The sequence below is a fragment of the Protopterus annectens genome, chromosome 9.part0 (assembly GCF_019279795.1).
Source record: "Protopterus annectens isolate FY-2018-M chromosome 9.part0, PAN1.0, whole genome shotgun sequence".
Taxonomy (NCBI): Eukaryota; Metazoa; Chordata; order Ceratodontiformes; family Protopteridae; genus Protopterus; species Protopterus annectens.
Window position 1 is genome coordinate 985,625,708 of NC_056743.1, and position 13,790 is coordinate 985,639,497.

Genomic DNA, 13,790 nt, shown 5'->3' on the forward strand with positions numbered 1-13,790 from the left:
CAGGCTTTTATATATATATATATATATATATATATATATATATATATATATATATATATATATATATATATATATATATATATATAGAGGATGTTGTTTTGGTCCCATCAACCTAGGCAGTGCAATTGCATAGGTGTTTATACAGAGCAGTGGTGTATCCCATTATAGGTGTCCTTGCAGTCAGACGGGACAGGTGTTTTGAAGTTATTAATGCTGTAGTTGGCCTTGGAGATGTTTTTTTAGTTTAATTTCTCCTTGGGGGGTTGATGTAATCGGTACTTTGAATGAGACCGTTTTATGATCAGACTTCGCCAGGGAGGACCACACTTGTGGTGGTAAACTGATCTCCCATGTTAGTGAGTACCAGATTGAGAATGTTTGGACCCCTTGTGGGGGTTCCCAGGCACTGGAGTTAAAGTCCAAGAATCTTTGGGCGAGCATGTTAGTGCACATACAGTACCCACTCTATGGATGGGTAGTTAAAGTCACCCATAACCAAAGTGTTTGGCTGTTTGAGTTGACTCAGGTAGAGCCAAGTAGGCAGTGTGGATGATATGGTTAATTTCTGTTGAGACTGATTAAAGAAAATCAAGATTTGGTGAATATCGATTTGTACTTATAGCTGAAATTAAGTTAATTGTAGAGATTAAAAATTGGCTGTTTATTTATACTATAAATCACTTTTTCAAATCCAGACCATATTTACACATTTAACAGTAGGGCTGAAATAATGTCCTGATTTATTTACTACAATGTGAGGGCCAGCTCTTATGACAAACCAATAGCAAAGGTTCACAAATCATATATGATGTTTCTGGTGAGATAAATCAGGGCAGGTTGGCAAGGAGGGAAAAATACACTGAGCAAGAGACCTGGAAGGCTGGGGATCTTCACCATTACTATCCAATCAATTAGGCACTTAAACATTCTGCAATGAAGATTGTTTACAACTTATTCATGTAACACAATTTTTTTATTTTACAAGAAATGATTGCCTATGAGCAGATATCCACATTAGCTGGTACAATAATAATAATATTGTATTGCTTATGTAATATGTTTGTAGGAAAACTGTACTGAACCTATGAACAGGTATACGCATAATACTGTTCATGTTATTTATTCATCATCCTCAATTTTATTCGGTGTTGTAAAATAAAAATTAAATTACAAGAAATAGCAGTGGAAGAAAATCTCATTATTCCAAGGATCAGCTTATGACTTAGAGACCCATGTAGTACACCAATTGTTTGAATGTAGAAAAGAAGACTGCCAAGTATCAAAAGATGTAATTAATAATATGTAGCAAATCATGACTTGTATGACTTGGCTGCAATAAGTACGTAATTTTCTTGGGTGACAAAAGCCAGGGTACCTTTTTGGCCAGGCTTATACAAGCCCTAGGGCCAATAGCCTAGTACCTACCTATGTATCTTTGTGTGTGTACACAATCACACACACATATATATCTATATATATATATATATATATATATATATATATATATATATATATATATATATATATATATATATATATATATATATATCTACACATATATATATATATATATATACACACACATACATATATATATATATATATATATATATATACACATATATATATTACACACACACAAATCCTCATTTAGCACATGCTGACATTTACTTCTGGCACTAAGTTTTGTACCCGTGCAACCACCGACTCAACACTTCTTCCCTCTTCTGCTTTTCTTCAAGTTTCCAACCACAGCAGGTGTGGATTCCCAAAACACCATTTGTCTTAACTGCTAGAACTGTCTGGGTGGAAGTAAATTAATCTGTTTTTAAGAAGTTGTTCTTGTCCTGTAAAGCATGCTTGTGCGTAATGAGAAAGTGCCTAGAACTAGATCCTGATTCAAAGTCCATATCCTAATGCATCTGCTTAAAGATCACCCAAAGCTCCAAATTAACTTTTCCACAAGCAATGAATCTGGAATGGCACTGTACTCTAAAACAGACACCTTCTCTGACTGCGCTTTTCACAATGTTGCTTGCATCTGTTTTGCACCAATGCACACATCCTGCAGCCGTTCTTACTACAGCAACAGAACACTTGACATGGCAAGTTTCTAGCTGTTTAAAAATGAACATCAGGTCTGCAGAAAAAGTTAATCCTCAGAAATAATGAATTACAATTTTAGCATTATTTTACTAACAAAAAAATCTGCTCTTACCTTCAATGGGTACACAATTAAAAGAATGTGCAATTTTATTCCAGGCTTCTGTTACCTGTGTGTTCTTTTGTTTTAGGAGGAAAGAGGGAAAGAAAGATAATTGTTACTTGTATTTATGACAAACCAAAAACTGATGCAGTTACACAGAGTTGTCTGTTATCATTTGATTATATGAAATAAAAGTTATGTGGGAAACAGAAGCTGACAGGAACTAGTCAAGCAGAAGCACTAGAGTATAAAACACTCCCATCTACAACACATAGACCAAAACACCTTATTTTAATTTTTTGCAACTGGCCTCTGCCAGACTGACTATCTAAAGCAAAAAATACAAAACTGCAAGGTAGGTGCTTGTCTTCAGATTCCGTAAGATGTTCACTTTGGTTTACAGTATAAAATGTATGCAACTGTACTTAACTATGAATCCTGATGGTTCATATTTATGGGCAAGATTAAACAGGATACTTAAGAAACCCAGTCTAGAGAGCTCAGTTTTAATCAGTAGTAAAAGGTTTTAAAACCATTCCCCCCACAATTCCCCCACAACATTTTTTTCTTTTATCAATTTACAGTGCCTTCCTACCAATTTGTCTAATATGCTGCTACTAATTAGTAAACTTCCAAATATAAACTCTAGATACAGACAGGCAAACTGGGAGATAGTTTTCATACATGGAGTGTGGAGTTGTCCCAGTTTAGTTCACAGAAATTTTTTTTGCTGCAGATCATACAGGCCACCATTTTTCCTGAGTCAGCCTGCATCACGATTAAACAGCCAACAAACTTTCTGTAGTTTTCACTGTGCTCCATCCCCAGAATTTTGCTAATCTTGGCAAAACAGCCCTGAGCTGTATAAAGTGCATGAACTATAACAGAGCTGTAAGTCTTTAAGAACATCAGGAACAGTTTTAATACAACACAAGCTAACAAAATGTAAGTACTCAAGTTTGACCACTGAAAATCTGCAGTCATCCATGCAATTTTAGAAAACAAAGACATTACAGAATGGTAGCTGTTACATGAAAAGCCATCTTGCCAGACCTCTGAAGTGTCAAGACATGTAATGGAGCAGAGGTGCTGCTAGACTCCCAAACACTATGTGGACGGCGTACTAACTTGCTAGAAATACAATTCTGAATACAAAGCAAGCCCACAACTTGAGTCAATTTGTCTGTAATTGAAGTCAAATGAGCATGAAAGGCTTTTTTTAGCAGCTTAAAGTTGTAGTAGAAGTTTGTTTAATGGGCTAGTATACTGACACAGGCTAGGTGAGGAAATTCACAAGTATATCAAATCACAGACGATCACCACAGGTACCAAGTCCAGCAAGCAAATGACACAATGAGCAATTAACAGATAAAAACATATGTGGTTTAATTTTGGTAATAAACGTGGAAGGCAAAACGCAGCTGAGAACACAGTGTGGAAATACAAGTGACGTAGGTGAGGAAGAGTTGAGTGCTGCAACAAGTAGGAAAAAAAAACTGCAGTAAGATTTTTGATGGAGATGTCTTAATATGCTCTGAAAGTGGGGAGAAAGGGGATTTCTTTTAGGTGGGGGGGTGCATGAATGGAGAAGGAGGTGTCAGTGTAATGAAGTTGGGTTTGTGGGGGGGGGGTCAAGCATTTAAGTTACCTGTAACGCATTGCATTTAAGTTACCTGGCACTTGCTCACTAAAGCAATTATATAAGTCAGCACTAAAAAATTAAAAGCACTACACCCTCACAAACTCCCCATGAGTACCTTGTTCCCCATTGGCCCTTTTTTTTCAATTATAAAGGAATTCCCAATACTATTCTAGCACGTCCAAAGGTCAGTTGTCAATCTCCTCTCCTGTCCAGCTGGTGAATCTGGGAATCTTGAGGCAATGTTACAACTGCCTCATGTACACAGACAACCCTCTCCTCCTCCCAACAAATTCCAACACATGTGAGAGATGCAACCATATAGCCAAACTGGAGGCTAAGCTCTCTCAACTCAGTACTGGCGTAACCAGTCAGGAGGAGAAAAAAAACACACTCACTACAATTCCAGTCTCACACAGACCTACCACGACAGCAAACCAAGCACACAAACAAAAACATACTCGGGAGGCTCTAAATAAAAATCTGCCTAAGCAGCAGAGACCACCAAAGCAGACACCCAAGCAACCGCTACCCCAAAACAAAACACATGCAACACATAGCTCACAAAGCCAGTATGCCGAACAGTCACAGCCATTAAGGCTACACAACACACCTGATACACTTGTAATAGGTGACTATCGTTAGGCACACTGACGTCCCGCTCACCAGGCTGAACAAGGAGAAGGTCACGGTGAGCTGCCTGTCGGGTGCTAGGATCCGCCACAACACAAGCACTCAGGTCACTCCAAGGCAAGTACAAATATGACTCAGTCATTGTCCATGCTGGTGTGAATGACCCGAGACGTACCTCCCTGGACTACATGAAAAGAGACAGAGGAGCTCTCTGAGCATGTAGCCCAGGCTGGTATGACCCTGACCTTGAGTAGTATCTTACCCTTACCAAGAATGATGCCACAATATGAAGACAAGATGATAAATTTCAACAATTGGCTTAAGTATTGGTGTCATTCAAAGGAGATCCAATGCCTGTCAGCCTGGGATAACATGCTTGACAAGCCACGATGCTTCGCTGGGGACGGCTTGCACCTGTCACTCCTGGGCTTTCGGATATTGGCAAAGGCTCTTGCTACCCCCATAGTGCCTTTTTTAGGCAAGGCTCAAAAGACAAACCCACCTCCATAGGTATCACAAGGGATAAGAAACTAAGAGTAATGCTACTCAACGCCAGAAGTCTAAACCTCAAGATGCACGCACTCGAAACTCTCCTTAGCATGGAGAACATAGATATCTGTGCAGTAACAGAAACCTGGTTCAAGGCTCCCAAGAGCACCCCAGCACTACCAGGTTATACCTCATACCATGCTTTTCGGCCCCAAAACTTGGACCGAACCACAAAAGTAGGGGGAGTATCAATATTAGTCAAAGATACCCACACCTCCAGGTTGGTGGCACAGCATGAAGCATCAGAGACTATCCATGTGCAACTAACAGTGGGTAAAACTGCCTTACAGTTTATAGCCTGCTACAGACCACCCTCCCAAACCCAGGGAACCCCACTCGGCCTTCCTGAGGAACACTGGAAAATATGAAGGTCTCTCCAAACACCATTATATTGGGTGACTTCAACTACCCAAACAGACTGGGAGCATTACTCTAGCTCCAACACCCTAGCCCAAACGTTCCTAGAATTCATAAATTCAAATGCTATTAAACAACTTGTTACCACTCCCACAAGGGGAAAACATACTGGACCTGATCACCAACATGGGGACTCTATGCTCCAGACCAGAAGTATATCCCTCACTGGTAAGATCAGACCATAAACTAATCTCACTGGATATTCACATCCCGACCCCACCCCCTGCCCAGAAAACCACAGTGAAAAACTTCTCTAAAGCAAACTTCACACTCCTCAAAACAGAGATGGAATCCTTCAAAGCCCCCGGGCCTATTGAAAATGCGTCCCAGACCGCATAATCCTTTATAAACGTATTCTATGAACACCTTCAGGAATGCATGGATCATGCAATCCCAAATAACCCAAGACCCAATCCTCCAAAGGCAGACGTCCTGTCTGGTGGACCCCAGCGATAAACAAACTATACAATAGAAGGAGGAAGCTACTACATGATAAAGCAAAATCCCAAAAAGGGAAGGCATCTCTGATCAGTATTAGCAAAAAACTATGGGCACTCATAAAATCGTCTAAGGCCAGCTTCGAGAGAAAAATTGCACAGGACACTAAGGATAATCACAAGGCTTTCTTCTGTGATGTTAAGAACCTGGGTGGGAATTCCCAGATATGCTCAGAATTAGTCCAAAATGACAAAAAAAATACACCGAACCCACAGACATTGCCAACATCCTAGCTGACGGGTTCAGTGCAAACCCCCCCCCTCCCCACCAAAAGGGCAAATATCTATCCCAGCAGAGTGCTGCCCCCCTGACAGCTCAGATGCTCAGGTAAGAGCCACCCTCTCCAAAGCAAAAAACACAGCATCAATGGGACCAGACAGAGTCCATGTACGATGCAGCCCGGGACACCAAGAAGAGCTAAACCCAAACATAAAACTACTGTTCAATCTCAGCCTTACTACAGGATATGTACCCAAAGAGTGGCGTACAGCAACAGTGGTCCCTCTCCACAAAGGTGGTGCCTCAATGGATCCTGGAAACTATCGCCCCATAAGCCTGACTAGCTTGGTCTGCAAAGCTATGGAAAGGATCATCATGGACCTCATAAATAAAGATATTGGGGACCTACAGACAATGGATCCTACCCAGTTCGGCTTTGTTAAGGGCAGATACTGCCTCTTAAACCTGGTCGATTTCTTTGAAACAGTCACCAAGGCCATTGACAAGGGGGAAGGTGGTCCACACAGCCTACCTTGACCTCGCAAAAGCCTTCAATACAATACCACACTCGGGCATTATAGATAAGCTCATCAGCTTAAATATAAACCCCTATGTCACTAGATGGGTTGCAAACTAGCTCAAGGACAGAACCCACATGGTTAGAATTGCTGGAGCCATGTCAGACTCCAAACCGGTTACAAGTGGCGTCACTAAAGGCTCAGTCCTGGGATCTCTTTTGTTCGGTATATATTTCTCGGAGGTACAGGCCAACACGGAAGGACTGTGGCTGACCAAGTTCGCAGATGACTGCAAACTGGGCGCCATAATCGTCTCTCCAGCAGACACAAGCATCCTACAAAAGGGCCTCAGAAACAGACAACTGGTGCCAGAGCCATGGCCTCAAGCTAAATGCAAAAAAGTGTATAGTCATCCCCTTTGGCAAAAACAAACTGCCCACAAATTACCACATAGGTGGTAATCCATTAAGTACAGAAGTAGTAATTAGGGACCTGGGGACCCAAGTTGATAGCAATCTCTCATTTGACAACCACGTGGCCAAAGTGGTTAGAAAAACATTTTATAGAGCCCACCTAATCATGAAGGAATTCACATCTAGATCAGGGGAGGTTATCGTGCCTCTTTACTCATCCCTCATCAGGCCCAAAATTGAGTACAATGCCCCTTTTGGGATGTACCTTACCAGACACCTGCAGTAACTGGAAAGACCCCAAAAATACCTCACCAAGAGGATCATAGGGCTGAAACAGATGCCATATGCTGCCCGGTTAAAGAAACTCCAGCTCTACTCAGTGGCATACCGCCTGCTCAGAGGCAATCTGTGCCTGATGTATAAAGCCATGTCCAACCCGGAATTAATGGACATGCTGCACCTCCTAAAATCCAAATCCCATCGAGCTACGCGCTCGAGAGACTTTAACCTCAGCACTAAAATAAATAGGACATGCTGGAGGGACAGATTCATAACCCAGAGACTCCCTTCACTCTGGAATAAAATCCCAGTCCAGGTTAGGCAGAGTCCCCCATTGACTCTCTTCAAGAGGAATCTTGATGAGTGGATGGGAGATCGTAGGTTTACCCCGGGTATCACTTCTGTGTCACTGTTAGACAGAGGCACAGTATACTAACCTTGACAAAGGGCATAGCAAAATTAATTTAAAATGGGTGGCGAAAGCCAAACACACTCTGGCTAGGCTTGTAAATGCCCTAGGGCAGATAGCCTAGTATGAACCTATTGTAGGGAGGTGGTTTTATTACAACGTTTAGCAGCAAAAGGCAGCAAGCCACCTGGTTGAAGATGTCTGAAAAGAGATCCTGTAAGTAGCTCAACTCTGTAACTGACTTGGGAACTATTTGGCTTTGGAGTACACACAAGCATAAACACCACAAAAGAACTGAAATGCAACAATTTTGGGTTGGTAAAGACTGCAACAGAATGAATCAGAACTGACACAAGTAAACACTGTTCATAAGCAAAGCTGGAAACACAGACAAGTAAACTTTCTGAAAAAAGCTCACGAATCAGAAACAGTGGTGGAATTCAACAGGCTACAGACACAGCAACAGTAGCAGGATTTAGAAGCATATACTGCTTAGCAAGGAATTGCAATACACACCCCCCCAAAAAAAGGCAATTACACAAGTCAAAAGGTATACCACCAGTCAACATATACATTGTGGCATGACAAAACCACATCACCAAATTTGCCTGTAAAGACGCTAACAGAAATGAGTGGTAAAACTTGGTCACTGTCAATTAAGGTTCACCAAAATCTGTGTGTGTGTGTGTGTGTGTGGGGGGGGGGGGGGCTGTGTTTAGCCATCAGCACTGGCAGGGTCAGTGCAAGGTGATGTCAGCTTTTGATACACTGGCAGGTATGAGCAATTGGGACAGCAATAAAATCAGTACTTGACTTGCTTTTCTCAACTTGTACTGGAATGGGCCAACCAAAGGGGACAGAACTACAGCAAAACACAAAAGCAGCCTGATAACTCTGGCAAGGAAAACAAGTACAAGCTTAACAAAGAATTGAGCCAGGACGAAAACATACTATACCAGCTGACAAAGTCACATGCAATGGCATGCTCATCAAGTTTTACTGTAAAACGTGCCAGAAAAGGAACAACTTCAATCACGGAGCGTGTATAACCAAAATGTGCCAATGAACAAGTCTTTGCAAAACACCAACTCTAAAAAGAAATGTATGCCATAAACAATGCCACTCATTTATTTGAATACCCTCTTTGTCCTGTCTGGGTTCACAAGGGAGACAGAACCAGTCCATCTCAAGACATACATAGATGGACAATATGAAATACTATCAATTGACTACCAGCAACTATTTCAAAGTAGAAAAAGCTGGTTGACCAGCAACAAACAAAAACATACAGGAAACAAGCAAACAAGAACCCAAGCAGGGAACCAAAATGAGACAAACACTAAATACTATTCCACTTTCACATCATTTACTTGAAAGTATACAGTCCGATAAGCTTGTAGCAAGCTTTTTTTTTTTTTTTTTTTGACTAAGTTAATAAGCATCTCTAACACAAAGACACAACTTACATACTTAGGTCTTGAAATGCTGCCAACCAACTATTACAGATTTCAGACCAACTGAACTCTACACCACTTGTCCATGTTCAATGGACAGTCTTGTATAAGTAATGACCCCCACCACAGAACAGACGTGGCTGTAGTTTGTGTAGCTACGGAAAGGAGCCTGAATAAATGTGATCCCTGTAGCTGCATTAAGGTTTCCTGGAAGCATCCACCAAGACAGGCATTTCAAACCTTTTTTTTTTTAAATCTTTTATCAATTCATCTCTTAAGACAAACATACATGAAGGACATCTATTTTAACATTTTTTCTATTTGCACACATATCATGTTTTCTTTCTTTATAATTATCAGTTCAACTTTTAATTCCTCAACTCTTGCTTTCCTTTAAACCTCAATCTTCCTCCTGAACATAATTCAGCATGTAAGGTTCCCAAAAATTCCACTTCTGAGCAATTTGTACCTTCCTTTTTCTTCAATTCGTTCTTCTACTTTTCTCTATTATAAATTCAATACCTCAAATACGATTGGTTTAGCCTGATTTCCATTTTCTTTCCGCAGCCAAAAGAATTAAACTCAACAAGGCTTACCATGTCCAGGGAATTCAGATTCTGTGTCGAGGTATGAAAGAATCTTTTCTTTAGTTACTGGAATTTGCTCACCCAATATTTGACAGTACTCTGTAGGAAATTTTTAAAAATCAGCCAACTCGTAACACTCCACAGACATCTTCCCATTTACATCTTTCTTCCTCACCACAGCTTGAAACATTGCCTATGAGGACCATTTAAGCCACTTTTCAACTACAGCCTCAAGACAGGCTTTATACCATAAGAATGAAGGACGATTAACTTATTTCACAAAGGTGGACCATCAACTGAAAACTACAGGCTTATTAGTCTGACTAATCTAATATGCAAAGCAATGGAACAAATCATCATGGAAATGATCAAAGACATAGGCAACCTACAGACAATGGACCCAATCTAGTTTGGCTTTGTCAAGGAAGGTCATGCCAAGTAAACCTGGTGGATTTCTTTTTGAAGACCACCAAGGCAATGGATAAAGGGAACACAAAAGTTATGTACCATAATGAAACTGTTGCCTTTCTGTTCTTCCTCAATAGATTGGGTTTGAATCAGTCCCCAGAGACTTGGGAGCTATGGTTCAGGCTACTTCCCTTACCCATAATACGCTCTAAATCCCAACATTACTTCAGAGCTTGCCCTACTCTGATATACAAAGATATTTGTGTGTATGTGCATGTTATATATGTACGTTATATATATATATATATATATATATATATATATACACACATATATATATATATATATATATACATATACATACCAAGCAGTCTACTCTAGAGATAAGGCAATGAATGTCTTTAAAGAAATGCAAGGGGGAATGAAGGAAGATAGGTTAAAGACAAAGACAACACGCATGCATCGTTATAAGTACATACATTTTGTATCTGTCTTTTCTGTGCGTTCCTCTACGGATGCAAGAAATTCCCCCAGCTACTAGAGTCCAAGGGTGGTCTTCATGGAAGGATATTACAGAGGATAGCCCTGTTCTTTGGAAAAATATGCAGCTTGAAGTGAGCAATAAATTTATTAACACTGGACCAGATGGCAGCAGCACAAATATCAAATGATGCTCTAGACAAAAAGGCAGAAGTGGAAACAGATCTTGTTGAATGTGCTTTCAGTGTTTATGGTAAAGTTAAGCCTCTACGATCTGACAAATTGAGAATGTGGCTAGCCAATCATCTTTAACAATGTAACACTTCGTCAAAGCCTGACTGGACATGGTTTTAGAAAATGAGATTAAATGGTCTAGACTTCCGGAAAGGCTTTGTTCTGTGCAGGTAGAACCTCAGCAGTCTTGCGTGCATCCAACAAATGAAGCATATATTCCCCTTTATTAGTGAAACTAAGGAAGAAAACTGGCAAATGAATAGATTAAGTGCTGCCTCTGATGACACTAAGTAGAAAGAAAGGATTGATGTATAAAGAAACTCTGCCTTTAAGAAAAATTATACAAGGAGGCTGACAAGACAAGGCTTTGAGTTCAGATACTCTTCTGGCTGGTTTAATAGCTGCAAGGGGGAGAGTTTTCCATGACAGGAACTTTAGGTCCGCTTTGGCTGCTGGCTCGAATGGAAACTGTCGGCACTTGCAGAAGTACAGTAAGGTGCCGAGGAAGAGTCGCATCTTTGATAGATGGTATGAGAAGAAAAATACAGTTAAAGGCTTTACATAAGTTAAGAGAAAACAAAGAGAAACGATTCTCACTCATGTGAGAATTAGGTGTCACAGCTAGCTGAACTTTAATAGTGGAATAACTGGCTCCATCTTGAAAAAGTGAGTCAAAACACTAACACTGCTGATACTGGGACAGAAAAAAGCTTTAAATGCCTATCAGAAGCCCAAATGGAAAATCTTTTCCATTTACTTTCACAGATTTTCTTAGTTGAAGCCTTCTGATATGCTGTAAAACTATGTACCACCATAGACTACATACTACTTTAACGGAAACCTTGGATTACCTTGCCATCACTGGAAGTGAAGAAACCATGCAGTCAACTTGAGGGCTCGAATGTCCAAGTGAGGCATCCCAATCGGGTGAGAAAATCTGGATCCAGTACCAAAGGAGGATTATCAAAATAAGGCCAAAGGATACACCCATCAAAGCCAGAAACAGAAGACAAAGATGACCATGGTCTTCTGGCAAGTTGCCTTCTGTAGAAAGTTTGGGATTGGAGGAGTTGGTGGGTATGCATTGTGAAGGCTGCCAGCGTAGCCAGATAATTCTGTCATTTGTAAATATAAATGTTGAAATACAGGCTTGTTTTCTTAAATGAAAGAATATGCTGTGAAATGTTGAACTTCAAAAAATGCAACATTGCCCTCTGCTGTAAAGAAAGCTAAGACGAGCATTTCTTGTTTGTCCTTTGAAGAAAATTACTTCATGGCTGTCCTCTGAAGTTAAAGATTCGCAGTCATTCCATCTGGGCTAGCACATTCTTTCTATTGTTTTAAACAAGAGTTAGACTGCTAGATTTAAACATGCAAATGTATTTTATTGCTCTGGTTTCTGCCTAGGTGTAAAAGAATGTAGATGCAGTTTGTTGGCCTGGGAACCTCAGGTAGGGTGAAGAATGATGTAATGTTCATCAGAACTGCAATTTCATTTTAAACAGAATCAGAAGGCGTTAAAAGCATTTTTGTCTTGATCATCCAACTCACAGCACTGTCTTGCTCATATGCAAGTTATCAGACTTGGTTTCTTTTAGAAAAAGCTAGGATCTAGAAAGATTAGACTTAAGTGTTTTCCTGTGATGTCAGATCTGTACTACTGAATTATTATTATTTATTTATTTTTTTTTAAGTATTTCTGTGGGATCTCTGAACTGACTAGCACTGTGTAGCAGAAAGTATTGTCTTGTGGTTTATTTATTATTAAATATTTTGAAACCTTTTAACTGTGGCTGGTTTGCGTAGAGATAATTTAAGCTCTTTAGAGTACTTGTATGCCTCTGGTAAAATTGTACAAAGCCACTCCTACAGCTTTAGCCCTGGGCTATACTACCAATTGGATAATATTGCACAGTAATAATTGGACACCCTTTTAAGGGCCTTTGAGTAGCTGATAATTATTAGTGGGTGGTGGCAAGTGGTACTACTGTATAGTCTGGGTAAAAAGGGGCACAGCTGGAGAATCTGTGCCAGCCTTCCCCAGGAGTGTCTGTGTGGCTGTATAAACTCTTCTCAAAGTGCGAGTGTGTCAGCTACTTGGGCAGGGACATGAAGCATTGGTTGGACAGAGGATGCTAAAGGTTTTAGCTTGCCCACTAGGCTATCTGGACCCTATAGCTGTGCCAGTGGGGAGTCTTATTGGGGACCTAGAGAGCAAGGGAACGTCCAGCCCCAGACTGACTGATCTCTGTGTGCTCTTAAGGGAAACTGCACTTTACTGTATTTGTTATCCTTTCCTCATATACGAGATGCCCTCTCTGGTGTTAGTGGTGAGGATTGAGGCTCCTTGATTGCTAGGCAAGGACGTGACGTGCATAAAGACGACCAGTGAGCCAATCGTGGATCAGAGCACCGCTCCGCAACTCCCCCTCTAAAGGAATTAGGGCAAAAAATCTGCTGCATTTGGAAATGGCAGGAGAAACATTAATATGGTTGGTCCCACTAACAAAAAATCTATTTCACCACTACTGGGTTGAATGACCACTTGGGAGGTAGCAGGGTAGACCTGCTCAACCCGTCTGCTAATATGCTGGACCTCTCCTCAGTATGTGCGATGCTATTAGAAAATTGACTGAAAGAAATCACCCACTGCCACACACACATCACTACTTGACACGAGGGACAGAAGAGTTCTCCCAGTCTGTTGATATACCAAACACTGGCATTGTCAGTCTGTACAGATATCCCTAGAGGACGGGCATCCGGGAAGGGTTACAACGCTAAGAAGACTGCCCTTACCCAAGTCACTAAATTGAAGATTGGCTTCTAAAGGTGAGCATGTGCCTT

At 40.7% G+C, this 13,790-nt stretch overlaps 1 protein-coding gene across 1 annotated transcript in view; it reads right to left on the bottom strand.

Moving 5' to 3' along the window:
- Positions 1 to 13,790, bottom strand: part of PA2G4 (proliferation-associated 2G4) — a gene marked incomplete in the record, with an annotated part of 522,843 nt that overhangs the window by 383,899 nt on the left and 125,154 nt on the right. Inside the window, 1 exon segment of the mRNA XM_044083746.1 lies at positions 2,219 to 2,282. Within this exon segment, the coding sequence (XP_043939681.1) occupies positions 2,219 to 2,282 (64 nt within the window).